This window comes from Sarcophilus harrisii, chromosome 2 (genome assembly GCF_902635505.1).
Source record: "Sarcophilus harrisii chromosome 2, mSarHar1.11, whole genome shotgun sequence".
Taxonomy (NCBI): domain Eukaryota; kingdom Metazoa; phylum Chordata; class Mammalia; order Dasyuromorphia; family Dasyuridae; genus Sarcophilus; species Sarcophilus harrisii.
The window spans coordinates 309,892,965-309,914,250 of record NC_045427.1 but is presented as its reverse complement, the minus strand read 5'-3'; the positions used below and the strand labels follow the sequence as shown (position 1 = coordinate 309,914,250).

At 32.4% G+C, this 21,286-nt stretch overlaps 1 protein-coding gene and 1 non-coding gene across 10 annotated transcripts in view; both read left to right on the top strand.

The window, feature by feature from the left end:
* Nucleotides 1-14,630, top strand: part of PCNX1 (pecanex 1) — a 222,299-nt gene extending 207,669 nt beyond the window's left edge. For all 9 annotated transcript variants that reach the window (XM_031952602.1, XM_031952601.1, XM_031952600.1 and 6 more), the window contains 3 exons: nt 4,073-4,512; nt 5,048-5,188; nt 9,090-14,630. In XM_031952602.1, the coding sequence (XP_031808462.1) occupies nt 4,073-4,512; nt 5,048-5,188; nt 9,090-9,230 (722 nt within the window). In that variant the 3' untranslated portion in view covers nt 9,231-14,630. The remainder of the gene's footprint in view (nt 1-4,072; nt 4,513-5,047; nt 5,189-9,089) is intronic.
* A 6,348-nt stretch (nt 14,631-20,978) lies between these two features.
* On the top strand, nt 20,979-21,082 carry LOC111720536. The gene has a single exon (XR_002770182.1). It is a non-coding gene; the product is annotated as a U6 spliceosomal RNA (small nuclear RNA).
* The last annotated feature ends 204 nt before the right edge of the window (nt 21,083-21,286 follow it).

Genomic DNA, 21,286 nt, shown 5'->3' with positions numbered 1-21,286 from the left:
CTCATTCTTCTGTCACTGTCTGTCAGTTGACTTTTTTTTATAAGATCCATGCAATTCATGAATTTTTGTTTTATTTTTAATAATTCATTGGTGCATTTTAATGGTCAATATAGTCTAAACCCTCACTTCATTTTACAGCTGGGAAACTGAAGCCCAAAAAGGACTGATGTTTTACCCAACCTTGTAGAGCTATTAAGTCAATATTCTTGGTCTCATTGTTTTCATCTGAAAAAATGAGAAGACTAGATTAGATAATGTAAAGTCCTCTCTAGTTCTATATCATAGATCCTATGAAGGAGAGCTTTGAGAAATTACGGGAAAGGGGGGGGAAAAGTCAATGATAAAGCCAAGGTTTTGAACAAAGAATACAAAACATGTCCAAGTGGATATGAAAGTAGTATGAATGTGAAGTTCAGAATTGGGGTTAGGAGTTGAGATAGAGCTCATAGCACTGAAGCACTGAAATAAATTATATTGCTAAAGGCAGCGGGAATAGTATGTTCCTTATGAAAATAGAAAATAGGTTTTCAGTTTGAAAACAAATAAGAAAAAGAACTTGGAAAGACAGAGGAGAATCTTGACTTAATGTCAAAAGACTGAATGATTGCAGAGGAAGGACTATCCACCACTAGGGATGAAGCTCTTCTTAAAGAGAAGAAGCAAAATTCTTGTTAATTAAAAGTACTGAGAGGTCAGTGAGGCTCAGTGGAAGAAAGGAAGAGAGATAAATGAATTTGAAAATATTTATCAAAATTTGGGAAGATAAAAAATAAATGTGATGGAAAGGAATAGGAAAGAATTGGGAAGAACAGATTACAAAGGATTCTGAGGAAAGAAAGAGACACAGTAGAATTCCATAGAATAAAATTTTACAACAGAATTTTTCTTGCACAACATGACAAATATGGAAATAAATTTAAAAGAATAGTACATGTTTAACTTGTGTTAGATTGCTTGCTGTCTTCGGAAGGAGGATGTAAGTAAGAAAAGAAAAATTTGGAACACAGAATCTTAGAAAAGTGAATGTTGGAAATTTATCTTAATTTGTATTTGGAAAAAATAAAATAAAATACTGTTGGGGGAGGGGAGAATTCTACAGCAGAAGTTAGCCCAAGGGAGAGTAGAAAGCTCACAAGAATAATAAAAACATAAAAAGAATCAATTTGAAGAATAAAAAGAGAATAATTAAAGACACCAGCGTTGATAAATAGGGAATTCACTAACCAGCTCAGATTTGAAAAAGACATTTACAAACTCAAACATAGTCAAAGTAGATCCACAAAATATAGTGATTTTGAATGAAATTTTCTATTCTATTCTTTCTTGTTTTTGTTATTTTCATATGGAAATGATGGATTTTTTTAAAAAATAGCTTTATTCTGGGTCCCCTATTGAAGTTATATAATGGTGGGTTTTGCTGACATGCCTTTTCAAAAAGGAAGGCTCTGTGTGTCAGGGAGGAATAAATTCAGAAACAAACCTGATATAAAAACAAAATGCATCAGTAAAAAGATAGATGACAAAAAGAAAGGACCTACATGTATTCCAAAATAATTATAGCTTTATTTTCCATAGTCATAAGGAAACTGAAACAAAGTAGATGCCTGTTGTTTATGAAAATAATTAAACAAAATAAGGAATATGAATGTAATAGAATATACTTTACTGTAAGAATTATTAAAAGCTGCCTTGCTTTCTTTTCAGGATGTAAGACCACAAGTGTAGAATACTGCATGTAATATCAAAACTTCCCCAAGTATTCCTCTGTAATGGACAGGAATTACTGCAACATTTTAACCCCCCTTCTAAGCCAGAAAGTCCATGAAGGAAAAAACACCACAGTGCTTTGCCTACAGTAGACTCTTAAAATTTATCAGTGCATTGACTTTGGTAGAGCAACAAACTGCTCTGATACTTCTCTGGAACCCCCAAATACATAAATCTAAACCAAGCAGTTTAAGCATGGCAGCTTCTTCCCAGGGTCCCTGAGGTTGTTGAGCTGGCCCTGTTGACAAAGTATGACATGATTCTTCCAGAGATACTGGAACTTCAAGCCTAACATTAGTGTGTGTGTGTGTGTGTGTGTGTGTGTGTGTGTGTGTGTGTGTGTGTTTTAATCAAATCTGTGATTTCATTGTACATGGATAATTAAATGGAAATTTTTTGAGATGTTCAGGTACTTGGGAGAATCTCAGATAATGAGCATATATAAAGAAAACTTAAAAAACCTTAGTCACAAATGCATAAGTCCTATATATTATTAGACAGTTTTATCATTTACTACCATATACATATATACTTAATATAAAAGTTAAATTTTGTTATGTGTCAGGTGTGCTTAAAAGAATTGTGATTTCTTTGGGTACTTCTTCTTTGTATCTACCATCTGGACTTAGTCATGTGATCATCTTGTGCTTTTCATGGGAGGAAATCTGTGAAGTAGTAACTTATTTGTTTTTTGTATGTGTGTTAAATGTATAAAATCAGACTTATGATAAAGATTTAAGGTGGGGTCTAGTTTTTTATATTCATGAGGTTTCTTGCAGCTCTAATCTTGGTCTCTTTTTTTCTCTTGTCCCTCATACCCCACAATGTTGAGGGAGGACTATATAGGTAGCATTCTCTAAGAAAAGGTACTTCCACCTTCTTTATAATATATAAACTCAGAAATGCTTCCTAAAGGACTTGACATTTGAACTCCATCTTGAGTATTAGTGAAATATTAAGATAGAGGAGTATAGATTGCATCCCATGTATGAATTATCATTTAAGAAAAGATATAAGCACAAAAGAATTGATTATATAGATTAGAAAATATGAATGAGTTACTTCATCATACTATACAGTCCTAGAGACATATCTGGTCATATCCATGATTTAAAAGATTCTGTGCTTGTGCTTTTGAGTCTTAGTTATTAAATCCAGATATAATTGAAGAACTCTAATCTGTGGCTTGATGCATTCTTGGCCCCAGGTTTATGAGACATCGAGTAATTGTTTTTGCATGGTCTTACCCCACCCCCCAAAAAATCGAAGTGTGCTTTGTATGTCTGGACATGATAATTTCAAAGGAAACCGTGGCTTTGGATATTACTACTTACTGTGAACAGCAAAAGAGAACTTTTCTTCCTGCTTGCACAAAGAGAAAAGAGAGTGAACCTAATGGGATATGGAAAAGGATTACTGAACACTAGGGCTTTTGCCTATACTGTATAAGGTTCAAAAGTTTTTCTGACCAAATGTGTTAAACTCCCTCTTTGAACCTTTCCACTGTATTCTTGGTGATCTTAATGTGGACCTACATCCAAGGTTGGAAGCCAGTACCCTTAGCAGTCATTCTTTTCATTTCTACTTAAATGGGGTGTGAAGGAAGATGCTGTATTATCTACCAATTGCATTTTAGACCTAGCTTCTAGATTCAAAGCAAACTTGTAAGCAGAATTTTAATCAAATTTTCCATGTCCTCCTATTTACTACTTTTTTCAGAGATGTTAATAAATTTTGAATAACTTTAATATTGCTTCCCATTATAAATTATAATGCATTTTACCACCACAGGTCATAAGTATTGACCACAAATGGCATAATTAGAATTTTCCACAGTGAAGTTTAACTATTTAACTACTTTACTATTAGTCATTATAATTCATTTTATATTTATTAGGCCCACAATTTCATTTACTTAGAATATATCTAAAATATGTGGCATTCTGAAAAAAGGACTTAGGTGTTATTATAAAGTCCTATCATTTAAGGTAAATATTTACTTTGGAATTTTTCTGATGTTAGAGTTGAGGATAGAGATTATTTTAGGTGTTATTATAAAGTCCTATCATTTAAGGTAAATATTTACTTTGGAATTTTTCTGATGTTAGAGTTGAGGATAGAGATTATTTTAGCAAGTGAAAGTTGTGTTTCCTTATTAGCTGTTTTGTTAAAACTACAGTTTTCAAGAATTCTGCATGTGAGATATATGCCGCTTTATTTTAGCGGGGCTAAAGTCCCAAGGATTCAGAAACTTTAAAATATTGTATTTTAGATACTCTTACTGGAATGTTTTCCCCTCCCTTAGGTACCAGCCACAGCTCCCACTCTGTACAATCAAGTTTGGTTAGGCATTCTCCTGCTCGTGCCTCAGTTGCCAGTCAATCCTCCTACTGCTATAGCAGCCGTCATTCATCCCTCCGAATGTCCACTACAGGATTTGTGCCTTGCCGGCGCTCTTCCACCAGTCAGATTTCCCTTCGTAACTTACCGTCATCCATCCAGTCCCGCCTTTCCATGGTGAACCAAATGGAACCAACTAACCAGACTGGTCTGGCCAGTATGCAGCATGGCCTTCCATCTTCCAGCAGCTCCAGCCAAAGCATCCCAGCCTGCAAACATGCCCTTGTGGGTTTTCTAGGGACAGAAGGAGGACAGAATATTGCTGCTGATTCACAATCAGGCAGCAATTTAAGTCCTGCCAATAATCCACAAGCCAAAAAGGGAGATGTGATTTACAGAATCCAAGTAAGTAAGGAAAGAAGGCTTATGTTGTTGCCTCCAAGTTTGACTTTTCTGTCCTTGTGACCTTAAGCTGTACTATAAACTTGTATGTATATTGGCTATCCTGAACTTTTAATACCTTGAAGTTATTTGTAAATTTTACTAAATGAAATTTGATTGGATTTTCTTTAAACATCTGGAAGCAAATATTTTCTGAAAACTTGAACACCTTAGAAAAATTGAAGCTAATGCTAAAGCTTTTATTAAACTGTCTTTATTTGAAAAAGAAAACAATATCTTTGTAATGATAATTTTCCTACCAATATTTATTAGTTGTTCTTACCGGGTTACTGTAAGAAGCTCTTTTCAATAGGATAAAAGGAATTTGGGAAGAATGCTTTTTAAATTTCTTTATTGTTTTAACATGTAGTCTAGATCTGGACTTTCAAAGAGTACAATATATTAAGGATCCTTGTTACATTTTCATAAAGTTTTCGTGAAGCTAAGACAGAGGGGAGAAGGCATGATTTTAATCAAATCATTTCTGTTTACAATCTAGATTGTGGATCCTAGTCAGATTTTGGAAGGGATCAACCTGTCCAAAAGGAAGGAGCTACAGTGGCCAGATGAGGGAATACGGTTAAAAGCTGGGAGGAACAGCTGGAAAGACTGGACTCCTCAGGAAGGCATGGAAGGACATGTAAGTCCTATTGTAAAATTGACTTCATGGTTTGATGTTTAAACATGTTCAGTAAGCATTACTTAGAATTTCAGAACATGCTTTTAATGATTGTGATATATGCTGCATGTTTTGAGCTTGACTTTCCATATTCTTGAGATCAGATTTTTTAAAAATACTTTGTCTCCTAAGCCTTTCCTCTCTTTATTCCTAAGCATATGAGAGGTAAGTTGTATATGCGTAGTCAAGTCTGTTTATATGAACATCATTTTATTGTAAATATTTTTAATAGAAAAAAAGGTGTGAGTTTTATTTGTCGATTTCTTTCATGAAGAAACTACATGTTATTCCTCATTCATAAAAACATAATTGCCCTACTTTAATAAAAGACAACACTAAGCCTATCACTGTTATTTCTAGAGAGGACAAAAAAATAATAAAATTCTGCTTTTTTGTTACTTGGTTCTATAATTTGGTTTTGATACTGAGTGTATATAGAGAAGGGAGTGATCGTCTAGAAAGAATATTAAGTACAGCAAACCTTTTCATAGATGATATTCCAGTGACCTAACTTTAAAATCGCTATTAAACATCTGGATTAGGAGTTAGTATTGGACATCAGTGGCATTAGTTTTTATGGCCACTGAAACTTTCAGAATACATTTAATACAAAAAAAGGTAAAAATACATAAATTATGCATATATTGCATAAATATATCCTCTTTCTTCTAGGAGAACAAAATTAAAATTCAAAATCACAAAAATGATACTAACAGCAAATTTGCCCCAAATGGCAGTGAATGTAGTACAGTGATTATTTAATATTCTGAACAAATAAGATCAGATTTATGTCAGCGCTCGTCAAATTTCAGTGGATATCCATATGTGATTGTCACCATGAGTTGACGGAGACTCACAACACGGATGAGTGAGTTGTCACCGAATATAAACATGAAATATGTAAATTCTCATTTAAATAACTTTTGCATGGCAGTTAGGTCCCATAACATCCATTTATTTCTTTTACATATTTATTTGATAATTACAACATGATTAGTTACTTTCCTCCAAAAAACTTCTTTTTAAAAAGTGAAATAGAAATTCATTTAAAGTTTTTAACAAGTAAATATAAATGGAATTGTCTTAAATTCTTTATTACAGTGAAATAATGCTGTTTTGTCATATGTAGCTAGTTTGAAGAGAATCCACTGGAACAACTGATATGGCTTTATCAGAACCTTAAGTGGAAGTTTAAAATAGCAAAAATATAGAAATATAAAAAAGTCCAAATCCAGAAAAGAAAATTCACTGTTTGTCATTGGGATTCACATGCTCTGTCCTTAACAGGAAATGCTGCTGTGCTTGCTTTATATGAAGCTTTAGGTACAGACAGCACAAAACTTTAATAAATTGAAATATCTTGAAAATCTATGCTCAGAATGTTAGCAAGAAGAGTCTTGTAAAGTAGATGGTCACACAATTTTTTTAATTTTCAGAAATCATGTTTATGATATCAGAATGATTGCTTGCATTGTATAAGATACAAGCAATTGCTTACAGAATTGCTAAGTTGCAAAAAGTTTCAGTCAATAGAAGAAATGGTATCGTTCACAACTACTTATATGGTCAAAAATAATGCTTAGAAAATCATAAACTGAGCAATTTTGAATGGTTTCAGTGCTTTCTTACTAAGCTAAATTAGAATTATAGAGTGAATTTTCATTTGATTTTTTTTTCCATACTTATCTTTTCATTTGTAGTGAGCAAATATTTTGCCTTGAATTTTGCTCATATGGTAAGTATGAAATCACTAAAACATGAGATACTGTTAACACATTGTTAGGTTTTTTCCTTTTTTTCTTTGTCATGCTGTCATAATTTCTTCTTCAAGCTACATATCTACCTCTCCAGCTCCAACAATACAAGAAAAATCCATCTAAAATTACCATTTCAACACCTTTAGGATTTCCCTTCATTTTTATTATTAAAAATAGCCATGCTAGGAATATGTGAAATGAAAAATATATTTAATAAGCTCCTCTTATCCAGATTCTAAACCAGTGGTTCTCTTGAATTTGTTTTTGAGGTAAATAAATATTTGGGTGACTTACATATAATTAGTTTCCTTTGTAATGCTATGTATTGTATTTTATGTGCTTAAAAACATTAATTTGAGAAAGGGGCCACAAGATGATCCTACTCAGTCTCCTGGGCCTTCTACATGTACAATGCTATGCAATAATAATCAATATTCTTAATGACCTTGAAGCATTGCAAAATTCTAAACTAACTCTTGATTTATCATAGATCAGAGTTTGATATTTAATGATACATGCCTTATTCTTTGAAATTCTGCTTATAGCATCCTTTGTAAGTAATTATAAGGACTCTGAAGAACTTTCAGTAACAAGAAACTTAAGACCACTCAACACATCCCATTCCATTTTGGAACAACCTTTCATTGTTAACTTGATTTCTCTTATAGTAAATCAATAGCCATCCCCTGTACTTTATTTATTTATTTATTTATAATACTACTTTATTCATTCTAGCTTTGCCTTCTGATCCCAAGTAGAATTTCTATTATTCTTGTCATCCTAGAGTTTGGTTTTCTTTTTAAAACATTGCCCTAGAAGTCATGTGACCAAAGCATTGTACAGTAGTATTCTGTTTCCTCACTAGCTACAGATCACATTAACTTTGTATCAGAATTATTATTATCTCCTAGGACTCCTAGGCTGAGAACTGCCCAGCTTCCAGGCTAAAGCTACCAAACCTCCACCTACCAAGAGAGGTCTTTTAAACCAGAACACTTTTCTACTCTTTAGGGAATGTGAGCCAGATGTAAGCTTAATGGGAGGATGTGAGTTCCTTTGTGCTTCACTGCAGTCTGAGTGACACAGTACAGGCTAAGAAGCAAGAAAAGGAGATGTTAGATTGCTCTTAAGTTTTTTCTTCTCCCAGAAGTATTATTGTTTTGTTTAAATTGTTGTGAATTGTCAAAATTTCAGACAGTGATCTTAAAACATAAAAATACATTCTAAAGCCAAATAGAAAATATTATATATATATATATATATATATATATATTTATAGTACCCATGCTTACTTTGATTATTATGGAAAATTATGAATTAATTATTAAATCCAGATGTTGGCTCTCTCCTATGTACAAAGGTCAGAGAAGATTGTTATTTCCCTTCCCCTTTCCTCAATTTGGTAGAAATTAGAAAAGAAAAAAAAAATTCTTATTACATGATAGGAAATTAGTTTGAGTATTTGATTCAAATTTGAATTTTTCTTGCTATAGTCAAAATTGCCTGTGAAACTAGCAACACCATCTTACACAATGAGGATTCTATTCTGGGCTGCTTTTAGGTAATTAAAATTTTAAGTTGCAGAGCAACAAAAATCATAAGCCCTTTCCCCACCAATTCCTCATGCAACTAAAATAGTATTTCTCTAAAACTGTCCATACTGAACAATTTGTGTTTCCCATGTCAGTGTATAGCTAAAAACATTTTTTTTAATTACCTAACATTATCAGCCTTACAAAAGCAGATCTCAAATCTTTAATGTTATGTCGGGCTCTGTAATGTACAGAATCCTAAGCTGGAGTATTACTTAAGATCAAAGGATTTGGAGCTGGAAAAGAAGCTTAAAAATCATACGGAGGGCAGCTAGGTGATGCAGTGGATAGAACACCAGCCCTGAAGTCAGGAGGATCTGAGTTCAAATCTGACCTCTGACACTTAACACTTTCTAGCTGTGTGACCCTGGGCAAGTCACTTAAAATCCCAATTGCCTCAGCAAAAAAACAAATAAACAAAAAATCATGTAGTACATCCCCTCATTTTACAGAGGAAAAAACCTAAACCAGAGGATAATGATATTAACTTCAATTTTTTTTTGGCTTCTCCAGGTGATTCACCGATGGGTGCCTTGCAGCAGAGATCCAGGTAGTAGATCCCATATAGACAAGACTATCCTGTTGGTCCAAATTGATGACAAATATGTTGCTGTGATTGAAACTGGAGTTCTAGAACTTGGGGCTGAAGTGTAAATCTGTGTTTCATGACTACATTTTGTCTCTTCTTCCCTCAATTCCAAGACTGGAAAAGGCACGGAGGGACTAGGAGAAGAATTGCCCAGGAATCACTTCAGGCCTGGGAGGACTTGACAAATAGAATGGTCTTAGACGAGCCGCTTTCTCCCCTCCCCCTCACTCCTGCCACTGTTTCCATTCCCCAAAAAAGTTAAAATATTTTTTTAAGTTCGCTGCTGAGGAAACATTTTGCATGAAGGATAAAGATTTTATTAAGAAGCATCTCTTTAAAAAAAAAAACTTTTTCTATGCATTGCATATGCTTTAAATCAACAAACTCTTCATTTCTAAAATATGAACTCATCATATTTTTCTAATTTATTTGCCAAAAATAATTGCTATGTTTGGTCACAGAACATATGAAATCCACTTACCTTAATTTTTAAAAATCAACTTGTGTACAAACTTTCAGTTCAACCTAAAGCAGTATAGAAGTTTAATGCATAGTAAGAGACTATGAACAGACAGATTTATCTTATTCCTTGTGAGCTAAAATCTTTAATGAGAAAACTGCACTAATTTTTTTACAGCAATGCACTAAAAAGTCTGAGATTGCTCAGAACATTTATTTATATATATAATATATATATATATATATGATTAAAAAACCATTATTTAAATTGCCTCTGGGATTTGCCCTCTCCCTTTCCACATAATCACAGATGGCAGGAGCTATGTTGCTCATCCTTTTTCTTGGTTGGTTCAGTAGTTTTCATATCAATGCATTTGTTGTTTCCTTTATATGAAATACTAAATCTTGAGATGAACCTATCTATATATTGGCATTGCTTCCCAAAGCCATTTTTCGTGGTGCATTCAGGAATGTGAACACTACTGCCAATTACTGTGTCCACATCAAGGATGAGCACCCAATACAGTAGGAAAGATTCTGTTTTTTAACAGAAGTCCTAGAGATTCTGCTCCTCATCAGTTAGGTTAGTATTAATTTCCAAGAGAAAACACTTAATTTTTCAAGGGGAGGACAAATCTCAAAATAGCTGAATGACTAGATTGTAGTACTTAAGGGCCTTGTAAAGATATCTTGAAAGCATTCGGCTTCAATTCAATAATTTATCCAAGTAAAAAAACTTTTTTAAAACAAAATTATACAGATGGTGCAGCCCTTATTATCAAATCACCCTTAATCACCTTGCCTTTTATTTTCCTTTTCTCTTCATTCTTTTTCTATTACTTGAATTTTGTTTCCTATGGTTATATATTCTGTATAACTGTAATTTTGAATATTTATAACTGTGAAGTTGACTTAACTCATGTGTTGTCACATATCCTAGTTTTTATTAGGTTTTCTAATGTGTATTCAGGGATATGCGTAACTTAAGCTTACCATAGGTTGGGTGGGAGGTGCAGCTTAGATTTAATTTGCAGTTCTTAATATTCTTATCTAACTCCATTAGCAAAATTCCCCTTTTGTGAGTTTTTCCTCTTTTGATATGAGCAACTCTGTGAAGGACACTGCATATAGGCTTATCATTTGGAAGCAGCCATCTTTCTACCTCCATATGATCTGACAGTTAAATTGTCTTGGGAGGAGGTATGATTGTTTCCCTAAGGCACTGAAATGCCTCACAAAGAAAATCTTGGAGTAAATATTTCTGGGATGAAAATTAATGAATTTAAATTATTGCCGTTCTGCTAAAAGGACCCATCTGCTTTAACTCAGAATTATTTCTGAACTAAAAGGCATCTTATTTGAATACCCATTATACTGCATTGGGTTTTTAAGTTAGTACACATTAAAATTACCTTTCAGAATTGTATATTCTTTAATGGCATATCAGCTGTACTATTGAAATTATATATAAGCTGATTTTTTTCCGACAAATTTTTGCATAGCCTGACATTTCTGAATTGTTTGCTCATTATTTCCCTGATACATATATTATAACATTTATAAATTAGCTTTATGTAAGTAAGGCACACCATCAAAATTTAGTGTTGATCCCTTTTACCACAAGGATAAGGATTTGTGCATTCTATTTTGAAATGTATGTAGTCCTCTTCGTTGATGGTTAGGAATAAGGCTTAAGGATAAAAGAAAGATAAGTTCAGGTTTAGCAAGAGTTTTCTGATTTGTGCTCATAAAAGAATTTAATGTATAGTGTAATCAAGAGCTGGATAATTTTTTTTCTAGAAAAATATAAAATTATCATAATGGCAACTTCAAAAGAAGTCTCAAGTGCAATATAGTAATATTTTATTTCAAGAGAAAAATCTATGTTTTTCATCTTCAAGAGTTAGATTTTGTTAGAATATAATCCATTGGTATAAAGAACCAAGAATTGTTGATCCTAAAAAAAAATCTCTATTAAGTGAAGCAGAGTTATGCATAATAAAAGCCCTCTCTTTTCCATTTGAAAAACCTAATCTCAGAATTTTATAAATTGGAATACCTTGAATGTTCATTTCCTCAGTGGTATTTTCTCCAGTTTGTACAAGTGACTTATAACTTGGCATAATTCTACCACCAGTAGTTATGGTAGTTACGATAAATTCTTTTACATCAGGTAATTGTAATTTAGAAAGCATTTATAAATTCTCTAGTGTAAAAAAGGGGGAAAGTTGAGTTATTTTTCTTGTTTTTAATCCTCAAAAGGGTATTCTATTTTGTGTGCCCTCTTAACTTTTTTCATTGATGCTCAAAATATGTACAAGATCCTAGACTGCAGGAAGCTATTTTGTGACTTTTATGTTTAAATTACTTACAACTTAATTATATGTGAAGGAGTTTTAGAGACCCACATGTTGAGAGTACTGAAATTTATATGGTATGTAAACCTTTGTAATTCATAGAAATTACAAGTGTGTCTTTGGTGTCTCCTTTTCTATCATAAGTGGTGTATTGGATGGTTTATGATTTGTTAAGTTTTTCTTCTAGAATAGCCCCAGTAGAAAACCTCTAAATGAATATATTGGTTCACTTTCATGTTCTTAAGTCAGTATGATCCCTCATTTTTTTTAAATGTAATATCTATAAAGACCTTACATGATTACTTTTCACTAAAGAAAGTTAATCTTTCTAAATCTAATTCATGTATCCTTTTTCCAAATATAAAAATTGACAAATTTTAAAGACTTAGAGGGAAAAGGGTAGGGAGACATATCATTCTTAAGAATTTTTCCTTTCATTTTACCAAAAGTCATGAAGTTATAACCTACCTTCACTGCATTTCTTATATTGGAAAAGAAAAAGAGTAATACAAGGGAATATGAAGTACTACCAGTACTTATCCATATTGAGGTAAAAAAAACTATGTAGACCATGTGCCATGTCTATGTAAACCATGAAAGTAGTAGTTTCTGAAAAAAAAAAATCTAACTTATTGAACAGATATACTTTTCCTTATGCTTTTTGAGTTTCTGGTTTAGTGGTTAGTTTCTCCAACCTCCAACTTTAGTGAATTTTTAAAGGCTCATCAAATATTGAGGCACACATCTTAACTTTAATAGATGGCACTTGTGTCAACTAAGCATCAATTCTGCATCCACCTTGGAATGTAAATTGATGGATTGCTTTATTGCATCATTAATTAAAAGCCTGAGGCATTTCTATGTATGGTTTATCTAGTGCCTGAAAAGATGTGTTATGCTATTAGTTGACTTTAAAATGTCTACCAGATGGATTTATCATTTACTACTGCGATTTATTTACCTTATTCTTCCAGGGATATTGTTTGCGCTTGTCAGTTGTTATTATTCTTGTATTGCTTTAGTTTATTTATCCTTTCATGAATGTGGACAAATTTAGGTCTTATAAAAGAATAGATATTCATGCTAATAGAAGTGCTTGACATATTCCTACTTTCATCATGTGAGAGATCATAAAAAAAGTTACTGGAATTATTGATTATATTGTTTGGACATGGTCCCACTAGTGTTTTGTCATTGATGTAATTCATTGTCATATTGGATCTAAAAATCGTTTTTTTATGATTTCTGAAGGCTTTTACTTGAATTTTAATTATGTAGACATTTTTATATCTTTATATATATATATATACACACACACATATGTATATGTATATCTTACTTTAAAAAATCATTGGATTATGTAAATTCACTTTTCAGTCTTATATGGAAATGGATGTTTGTTGAGGTCAGGGTTTGGATTATTCAAGATAATAAGGCATCACTAAATGAAGAGAATATGTTGTTTCTTTAGCCCAAACTTCAGATCTCTATTTTCTAAGGAACAAAAAGCCAAATGTTTTATTATTTTGTTCCTTTCACTCCTTTCCACCCCATAAAAGTCTGAATGATATATTTCCAAATTTTCTTATTTCAAATTGGTTAAATGTTTAGCTAAAAGCTCTAAATGGGAAGGAACTAAATATGCAACTGGTATATAGTGTTTGTTAACTTTGCCTTGAAAGCTAAGCTACTGTTAATCTTTTCAACAATGTCACTTGTCTGGGATATGTATCTATTTCTCCAATACTGTTTAAATGGACCCCATATCTTTCCTAAACTAGGTGAATAATTTCTGATTTTGAAATGAATGCCATATCTTCTGAATTGTAGAAGACTTTATATTAAGACTTTCAAAAATTGGGAGAAACCAGAGCAGATTAAGGACATCAGTGTTATATGACAACTTTGTTTCAAGCTTTTATACCTATTATATAGGGTTATATCTATTCTCTTATTATCTTCATTATGCTCCATACTTAATGGCTTCTGACTTGTTAGAGCCGAACTGGAAAAAATGAAGGTCATGTAGCACAAGGGTGAGAATGAACTGCTAATTGTTGTTCTCCCAGTTTAGGACTTGTTCTGTTTTCAAAATAAAGAAATAGATATAAAGGATGGCTGCTCCAAATGAGCTTCAGGGCTTAGTATTGTTAAGTTTCATAAGCCTTCAGAATATAAAGCTTGATTTCAAAATTGAAAAATAGAAATGGGGAAAAATCATGTCTGCTCTTTTGCTTTTTAAAAAACTCACCATGTAAGTAAAACTGCATCCTTAAATTGAACACATTAACCTTATGTATGAGCTTTATGTGAGGAAATGGAAGAAGGAATATATAAAGTAGCATAGTAGGAAGAAAGGTGTGAGAGCAAAATAATGGATTTACTTTTTCTGATAATGGGCTCTGAAAAGCATATATTGCCTCTACCAGCATATGGATATTGATTGGAAATAGGGATATATGTACTCATGTGTGTCTGTGAGTGTGTCTGCGTGTGTTTTATTGGAAACAGCCTGTAAATATTGTAGTTGTTTTAAATGGAAAATAAAAGCTGAGGTTTTTTTGTTTTTGTTTTGCAAATGTGTTGCAACAAAAGGACAGTATTGACAGTGGGTAAAACACTGAGGAAATAAATTTTTTTTTCATTTTTTGTGTGTGGTCCTTCTTTACCTCCTCACCCTCTTAACTTCTAAAAAAAAAAAAGGAAAATTAATTTTACCATTTTATAATTGTCTTATTGGCTTGAACACTGACCTAAAAGACCAGGATTCAAATCCTGGATTTCTGGTGTTTATTCTTTGTGTGACTTTGGCTATGTCATTTAATATACCTAGATTTTATTTTCTTCCTTTGCAAATTAAAGGTCCCTTATAGATCTAAAACTATGATGCTGTAATAATGATATGTCTTAAAAGACTAGACAAACAGATCCTTTTACCAAATACGAAGTACAAAAGAAGTTTAGGGAGATTATTATTGTTTCAAAATATCTAATGCAGGAGTGCAAAAAATATCTAAATTGGCTACACATGGGCTAAGGAAATAACAGGTGTTTCTCATGTAGGGGCATGTGAAATTCTACATAAAGGTATAATAACACTTGAAAATACAGCCTTGTATGCTGTCAAGAAAATTAGGCAGAAACCAAATTCCAGCCCAAGGACCATTGCAGAAGACAGAAGAAGGTAGAGTCTTCTAGCAAGCTGCTTCCTGGTCTGCACAACGATTGGAAGAAATCACAAAATTGGTAAAATAGTGATGGAATTGTAATGTTAATGTTACCATGCCACCAAAATGAATATGCAGCCTAACTATGAAAGGTAATAGAGAGTAATATAGAAATCTGACCTTTCACAACTACAACTGGAAGAGTTAAGACAAGAAATAGTAATTCCAAATGATAAAGTAAGGTAATTTCAATGATGCAAAAGTTTTTGCATGAACAAAGTTGATGCATTTAGTATTAGTAGAAAAACTATTCATGTAAAACATCTTGCATTAAGTATCTGAAAAAGATCTAAAACTCAAGATGTGTGGGGAACTAACCAAAAACAGCTAAAAACATGTATTTTTTTGAACTGGGGCAAAACAATCCAATATATTTGCCAAGATAATCCCATAGAGAATCACAGAGTTGGACACAAGTGAACAACAAAACCAGCTCTTTGAAATTTATTTATGTACACATATAGTCTGCTTGGCTTGTACACTGACCCTGGGAGAAAACCACAAATATCTTAATTCATCCTCACAGCAACTCATTTTATAGATGAGGAAATAGGCTGAGAAATGGATTTGTTCAATATCACTCAGCTAGTAAATATCTGAATCGGGGTTTGAAATTCAGATGTTCCCAGTTCCCAAGTCCAGTGTTCTAGCCACTACATCACCTAGGTCAAAGAAGGTTATAAACAATTTTCAAAAGAACAAACTATCCTCAATAATATATTAATCAAAAATAGTAGTTCATAAAACAACTAATTGATAATAGTGGTAAAAGATAGGTCTGGTCATTGTTTCCAGACTTGTAGAACGACAAATCTATCACTATCCTGCTGATGGTGCCGTTCATTGGCCCACTCATTGTATGACCCACAGGCTTATGTCCCAGGCCCGTGGTTTTTCTCCCACTAAACTACTTCTCTTAGATCATTTGCTCTCATTAATAACCATCTCTAAGGTAATTATTCTCAAATCTATTTATTGTGCCCAGACTGCTGCCTTCCAGTCTTACATCTCAAATTGGATGTCCAGCAAGAGTCTTCAATTTAACGTGTCCAAGGCAAATTCTCTTTCCCTCTAAATCTTCTCCCTCCCCCTTCCTTATTACCGTAGACCACAAAACTCTCTTCCCAGTCACTCAGAATCACAGCCTCCAGGATCAAATATAAATGCTGTTGGACATTCAAAATCTTTCATAATCTAGCCGCCTCCTACCTTTTTAGTCTTTACACCTTACTCCTTGAAAAGTACTGTTCAGTCCAGTGCCTTGCTATTCTCTGTTCCACGAACAAGAGCTATTTCTTTGTTCCAGACATTTTTAGTAGCTGTCTCCCCTCCATGCCCAGAACATTCCCTCTTCATCTCTTGTCTGCTGGCTTTAAGTCCCAACTAAAATCCTATCTTTTATAGCAAGCCTCTTCTAACCCCTCAGTAATAGTGCTTTCCCTCTCTTACTTAATTCTATTTACTTTATGTGTAGCTTGTTTGCTTATATTTGCCTATCTCCCATATTAGATTGTGAGCTCCTTGAGAGCAGGGAACTGCCTTTTTCTTCTTTTTTGTATCCCCAGTGCTTAGCACAGTGCCTGGTATTTAATAAATGTTTATTAACTGTAAAACATTTGGAATTATGCTTTTTTTAAGGGACTTGAAATGTCATTGAGACTCTTCCACTAAAAGGTTTCCCTATTAAGCAGAGGCCTTAAATAAGTCGAAATGAGGATGAAAGAGAAAATGCACCCCCAAAATAACATTACTTTTTATGTGTATGAAATAATTGGAAACCAAGTCAAAGCTCATGGATTGAAGAATATCTAAACTAACTTTAGTATGTGAGTGTAATAGATTAAGACTGCACTATGAGAAACTGAATAAGAATTTGGGGAAGTAAGACAAAATTTTAATGAATTAATACACAGTGGTGAAGTAAGCAGAACCAAGAATCAGTATGCCCAACAATGATGGGATTAAAAAAAATTAAGTTGAGCACTTGATAATTATAACGACTAAGTGTGGAACTGAAAAAAATATCAAAAAATTTGTTTCCCTCATTGAAGAGGTATGAAATGTTACACATATAATTTCAGAGCTGCATGATGTTTGGGTTTTGCTAAAATTATTTTTTTCCTTTATTCTTTGTCCTGAGGGATGACTTGTTGGGTAGAGAGAATTATATTTGGAGATAAAGGTGATTTTTAAAAACAAGATATTGATAAAAATAATATTTCATAAGTAAATACTCATGCTACAACAATTATTCTCTTTTTTGTCTTTTTTTATTATAGCTTTTTATTTACAAGATATATGCATGGGTAATTTTTCAGCACTGGCAATTGCAAAACTTTTTGTTCCAATTTTTCCCCTCCTTCCCCCCATCCCTCCCCCAGATGGCAGGTAGACCAATACATGTAAAATATGTTAAAGTGTAAGTTAAATACAATATATGTATACATGTCCATACAGTTATTTGCTGTATGAAAAGAATCAGACTTTGAAATAGTGTCAAATTAAACTGTGAAGGAAATCAAAAATGCAGGTGGACAAAAATAGAAGGATTGGGAATTCTATGTAGTGGTTCATAGTCATCTTCCAGAGTTCTTTCTCTGGGTGGAGCTGGTTCAGTTCATTACTGCTCTATTGGAACTGATTTGGTTCATCACATTGTACAATTATTCTCAAAAATTGAGAAAGAAAATGCAGTACTAAGAAACATGATCCCCACCTGTAAATCTAAAAACTATCTTTATTTGTAATGGAGAAACATAAGAAACAAGACCAAGATGTCCTATATCCACATTGTTTTGCTGTCTCTGTCCTAAGACTAGAAATGATGGAGGAGCAGCATGCTGAGGCAGGAAAGAGTTCCACTTCTGACACATTGGTTGTGTGACCTTGGGCAAGTCATTTGACCTCTAGATATATTAGCCAACTTTATTAAGATCATAAGTTGTCAATCTCTTCTGGGAGTTTCTTCCTTTGAGAGGTCTTTATACCAATGAAATCACAAGTCTGGTTCCTCATTGTTTTCTGGAAAGGATAGCAATGACTATCATACAAGAGAAAAAATTAAGTTATAAACATTCGCAAAAAAGGAAATAAAATTAACACTGTTTTAAGGTAATGATAGTTTACTTAGAAAACACCAATGAAGCATCAAAGAAATACAAATAGTAGCTTCAGTAAAGTGTATGATACAAAATCTATACAAATATATCTTCAGCATTTCTAAATAGCAATAACAATATCCAAAAGGAAATATAGAGGAAATTCTATTTTAAATTACAATAAAATTCATAAAATACCTTAAATTAATCCACCAAGCCACACTGGAGGCTTATATAAATGCAATACAAAAAATAAAGAAATCAAAATTGAATTTTTAAAATCAGAATTTCAGTTTATGTTTGAACCATAAAAACAGCATTTTAAAATGCCAATAATAGTTATGTTAATTTACAGATTTAGTGTTTTTTCTAATCATTCTATTAATTATACCAATTAATAGAGCTAGACATTAGGGGAAGAAAAGGTGTGAAATATGGAGTAAATTATGAAAATAGTTTGGGGAAGAAAGCACTATAGCATCCAAATTATATTTCCAAATATTTTTAAAAACTATTTGATGGTGATTTAAAATAGGTGACAAGAATAGAAAAATAGATTATTGTAATATTAAATATGTATAAATCAGAAATAATTATACTCAATAGTTCTGTTTGATCAACTCAACAACAAAGTATCCATAGAATTTACAATAACTTTTGGGAAAAGTACAGTTTTGGGCAAAATAAAAATTTTAGACCAGTAATCTTCACCATATACTATAATAAATTTGATTGGCTGTTTGATCTAAATATCAGAAATCATCAGAAAAAAATTTCACAGTAATTTTATCTTTCCAAATGTAAAAACAGTTTTCAACATTCATTTTTGTAAGATTTTGTGTTCCAAATTTTTCTCTTTCCCCCTTACCTCCCTCCTCCTCCCAAATAGCAAATAATCTGATATCAGTGAAACATGTGTGGTCCTTTTAAACATGTTTCCATATTTGACATGTTACGCAAGAAAAATCAGACCAAAAGGGAAACAGCCACGAGAAAGGGAAAAAAAGTGAAAATACTATGCTTCAATCCACACTCACTCAATCTCCATTGTTCTCTCTCTAGATGTGGATGGCATTTTGCATCCCAAGTATATTGTAATTGACTTGAATCACCACATTGTTGAGAAGAGCCAAGTCTGTCACATAATCGCATAATCTTATTAGTGTACACAGTGTTCTCTTGGTTCTACTCACTTCACTCAGCATCAGTTCATGTAAGAATTTCCAGGCTTAAGGAAAAAACTTTGAAGAATAATGCAGATATCCACAATACTAAGTGGTGAATTTTTAATCAAAGGATATAAAAAAAATTTTTTTAATGAAATTATTTGTTTTTTTTTAATTTCAGAAAATCAAAAATTTATTGCAGAAGCAAAATAAGTGCCGTAGGGCTTAAACATACAAATAGTAGCTTCAGTAAAGTGTATGATACGAAATCTATACAAATATATTTTCAGCATTTCTAAATAGTAATAACAATATCCAAAAGGATTAATTAATTAATTAATTGATTAATGAAAAGACTTTGCTTCAACTATATCTAGTGTAAATTACCTATCCAAGATATATAAGGAATTTATACAAATATGCAACTTTAAAAACCATTCTCCAATGGATAAACAAGCAAAGGATGTGAAAAAGTTTTCAGAAAAACTGCAAGCTATTGATCGTTTAAAGTTTGTTCTAAGGAAAGGGAGAGAAAGTAGGAGTGTCAAGATAGACAAAGAAGAAATTAAAATGATCATTCTGTTGATGATATGAAGATTTATTTTGAAAGTCCTGAGGAAAAACCCAACAAAACTGATAAATCTTTAATTAATTTCATTAGAAAAAGGAAAGAAAATAAGCAAATTGCCAGCATCAAAAATGAAAAGGGTGAACTTACCAACCAATGATAAAAAAAAATTAAAGCAATAAATAGGAACTATTTTGCCCAACCGTATGCCAGCAAAGCTGACAATCAAATTGAAATAGATGAATATTAACAAAAATATAAATTGCACAGATTAACGGAATTACTTAACTAATCCCATTTTAGAAAAAAATTGAAAAAGCCATCAAGGAACTCTTTAAGGAAAAAATCTCCAGGGCTAGTTGGATTGCAAATGAATTCTACCAGACATTTAAAGAACAATTCCAATACTATATAAACTGGAAAAATAGGCAAAAAAGGAGTCTTGCCAAATTCTTTCTATGATACCTAAACCAAGAAGAACCAAAACAGAAAGAAAATTATAAACCAATCTTCCTAACGAATATTGATGTAAAGTTTTTAAATAAAATATTATTAACAAAGAGAATACAACAATTTATCAGCAAGATAATACATTGTGGCCAAGTGGGATTTATACCAGAAATGCAGGACTCATTCAATATAAGAAAAACTTGGCATAATTGGTCATATCAATAACAAAACTAACATCATATGATAATCTCAATAAATACAAGAAAAAGCTTTTGGCAAAATATAGCACCCATTCTATTAAACACTAAAGAGCATAGGAATAAGTGGAGTTTACCTTAAAATAATAAACATCATCTATCTAAAAGCACCAGCAAGTATTATTTGTAATGAGGAGAAACTAGATGCATTCCCAGTAAGATCAGAAGTGAAACAAGAATGCCCCGTTATCACCATCATTATTCAGTATTATATTAGAAATGTTGGCCTTAGTGCTTGCTTCGGCAGCACATATACTAAAATTGGAACAATAGAAAGATTAGGATGGCCCCTGTGCAAAGAGAATACGCAAATTTGTGAAGCGTTCCATATTTTTAAAAAAATGTTGACTTTAGCAATAAGAAAAGAAAAATAAATTGAAGGAATTAAGAGTAGGCAATGAGAAGATAAAACTGTCAATCTTTGCAGATGAGATGATGACATACTTAGTGAATCATTCAAAATTCTACTTGTAAAGCTGTTAATTGTTTCAAAGTTGCAGTATATATAAAATAAATCCACACAAATCATCAGCATTTCT